The sequence below is a fragment of the Charadrius vociferus genome, unplaced genomic scaffold (assembly GCF_000708025.1).
Source record: "Charadrius vociferus isolate BGI_N301 unplaced genomic scaffold, ASM70802v2 scaffold229, whole genome shotgun sequence".
Classification (NCBI taxonomy): domain Eukaryota; kingdom Metazoa; phylum Chordata; class Aves; order Charadriiformes; family Charadriidae; genus Charadrius; species Charadrius vociferus.
Window position 1 is genome coordinate 60782 of NW_009649926.1, and position 1796 is coordinate 62577.

General features: G+C 54.7%; 1 protein-coding gene across 1 annotated transcript in view; it reads right to left on the minus strand.

Moving 5' to 3' along the window:
• ZNF628 (zinc finger protein 628) overlaps positions 1–585 on the minus strand; it is a 9209-nt gene extending 8624 nt beyond the window's left edge. The window contains exons 1-2 of the mRNA XM_009891119.1: positions 441–585; positions 80–126 (exon numbers count right to left, since the gene is read on the minus strand). Of these exons, the coding sequence (XP_009889421.1) occupies positions 80–126; positions 441–585 (192 nt within the window). The remainder of the gene's footprint in view (positions 1–79; positions 127–440) is intronic.
• Between the last annotated feature and the right edge of the window lie 1211 nt (positions 586–1796).

The following is a 1796-nucleotide window of genomic DNA, read 5'->3' on the forward strand; positions in this document are numbered from 1 at the left end:
CAGTCCTTCCCCTTTCCCCCCCCTGTTCTTGCCCCATCTCGCTTGCAGCCCCCAGGATTGCTACTGAGGACATCACTACCTTGGAGCTACCAACGTGTCCTGTCGCCGCCAGGGGCATGTGGGTGACTTGCAAGGGGAGACATGACTGGTTAAGGGGGTGCAGCATGTCTCTGGGGACCTGGTGGCCCACCTGTCCCGGTGCCTGTGGTGCCCCATAGTCCCCCCGGCGGGCTGGAGCTGGACATGTGGCAAGGGACCCTCCTGTTGGCCTGCCCACCAGTACAGAGGGGCTGTGCCACATCTCCCCCTTCCCTCCTGCACCCCCTCCCCACCCCATATCTCCCCCTATAATCCCCTCCCTGCCCCACATCTTCTGTTGCTGTGTGGCTGCGTCCACCTTCTCTGTCCTTATGTTGTCCATCCTTATCTGGTCCTTGTACCGTCTGCCCTTATATTGTCCATATACGTATTGTCCACCCTCATATTGTCCATCTTTATGCACCCCTTGGCTTTGGTAGCAGCATGTGTCCCCAGCTGTACCCTATAGATCCCTGAAAAGCGCCCCAGCCCTGCCCTGTAGCCCATAGTGTCCCCAGCTGTGCCCTGTAGATCCCTGAAAGGCCGCTCAGCAGCCCGGATCTCCTTCTTCCCAGCAGCCTTGATCTCATCCCAGCAGAGGAAGAACCCAGGCAGACAGCAAGGTCCTTCACCTGTCCAGACCTCAGGATCAGAACATGCTTCTGTCCACTTTCCCTGCGCACGTGGTGTCCCTACCCTCCAGCCTTCTCCATCCACACCCTCTGCACCCTTGGGGACCTTGTGGAGGATGCAAAATACCTGCCCTGCCTTTGATGCTGGAGACGGTGCTGGAGATGCTCCACCACAAGTTTCCCTGTCCGTGTACACGTGGCATTGTCTGTGGCAGCTGATTCAGGGGGCCGTCTAAAATGCTTGCTCTTAGCCTTGCTCCTCCAGGATTCCCGGTGCCACCTTCCCTTGAGCAGGAGGCTTCTCTGAGCACCCAAGGCATCAGATAAGCCCTTTCTCTTCCCCACAAAGTGTTCCCTGCCTCCGATGGTGGCTACTGCTCTCAGTGTAACATTTGCAAGAGGACGCTCACCCAAAATCAGCAGAGGGGCAGTATAGGTAGTGGTATGAAACCTGGGCAAAGTGGGCACTGCAAGTCATGGCTTCATTTCTTCATACCTTGGTGGCCATTTCTACCTTATTCACCCTTATTTTATTTTAAAAACTGGGGGAAAAAAATGGCAAAAGGAGCTTGCTTTGCCTCCCACCCTCCATATGAAGGCCTCCCCAGACATTTGCCAGGAGGCAAGCATTTCTGGGGGTGGTTGATACCAAGCAGCCATCACCAGTCTCCATTGGCTGGTTGTGGGCTCCAGCTCACCTTCAGCAAAGCCCGAAACTGAATTCATAGTTTAGTCAGAGCCTCATTGGGGCGAACCCAAAGTTTGTTTCTGAGGTTCAATCCTAAAAGCAACCCCAAGTCAATGCTGCTCCAGCCATTTTTGACCAACAAGACACAGTTTAAGTCCTCAGGTCAACCATGAAGACCCCATCCCAGACCTGGGTGAGCCAAAGAGGAAGGAATAATCAGGAGGAAACTTAAGCCAAGCAAGAAAGGAGAACAAGAGCTAGGCAGGAAGTCTGTCATCCTCTGGCAGTTAGTAACTGGGAGATCCTTGGCTGACCTGCTGCTGGTTGTGGTCCCATGAACATATCTGCAGCCTCACTGCCCATGTTTGGCTGTGGGGACGGAGAAAAGGACCTCATGC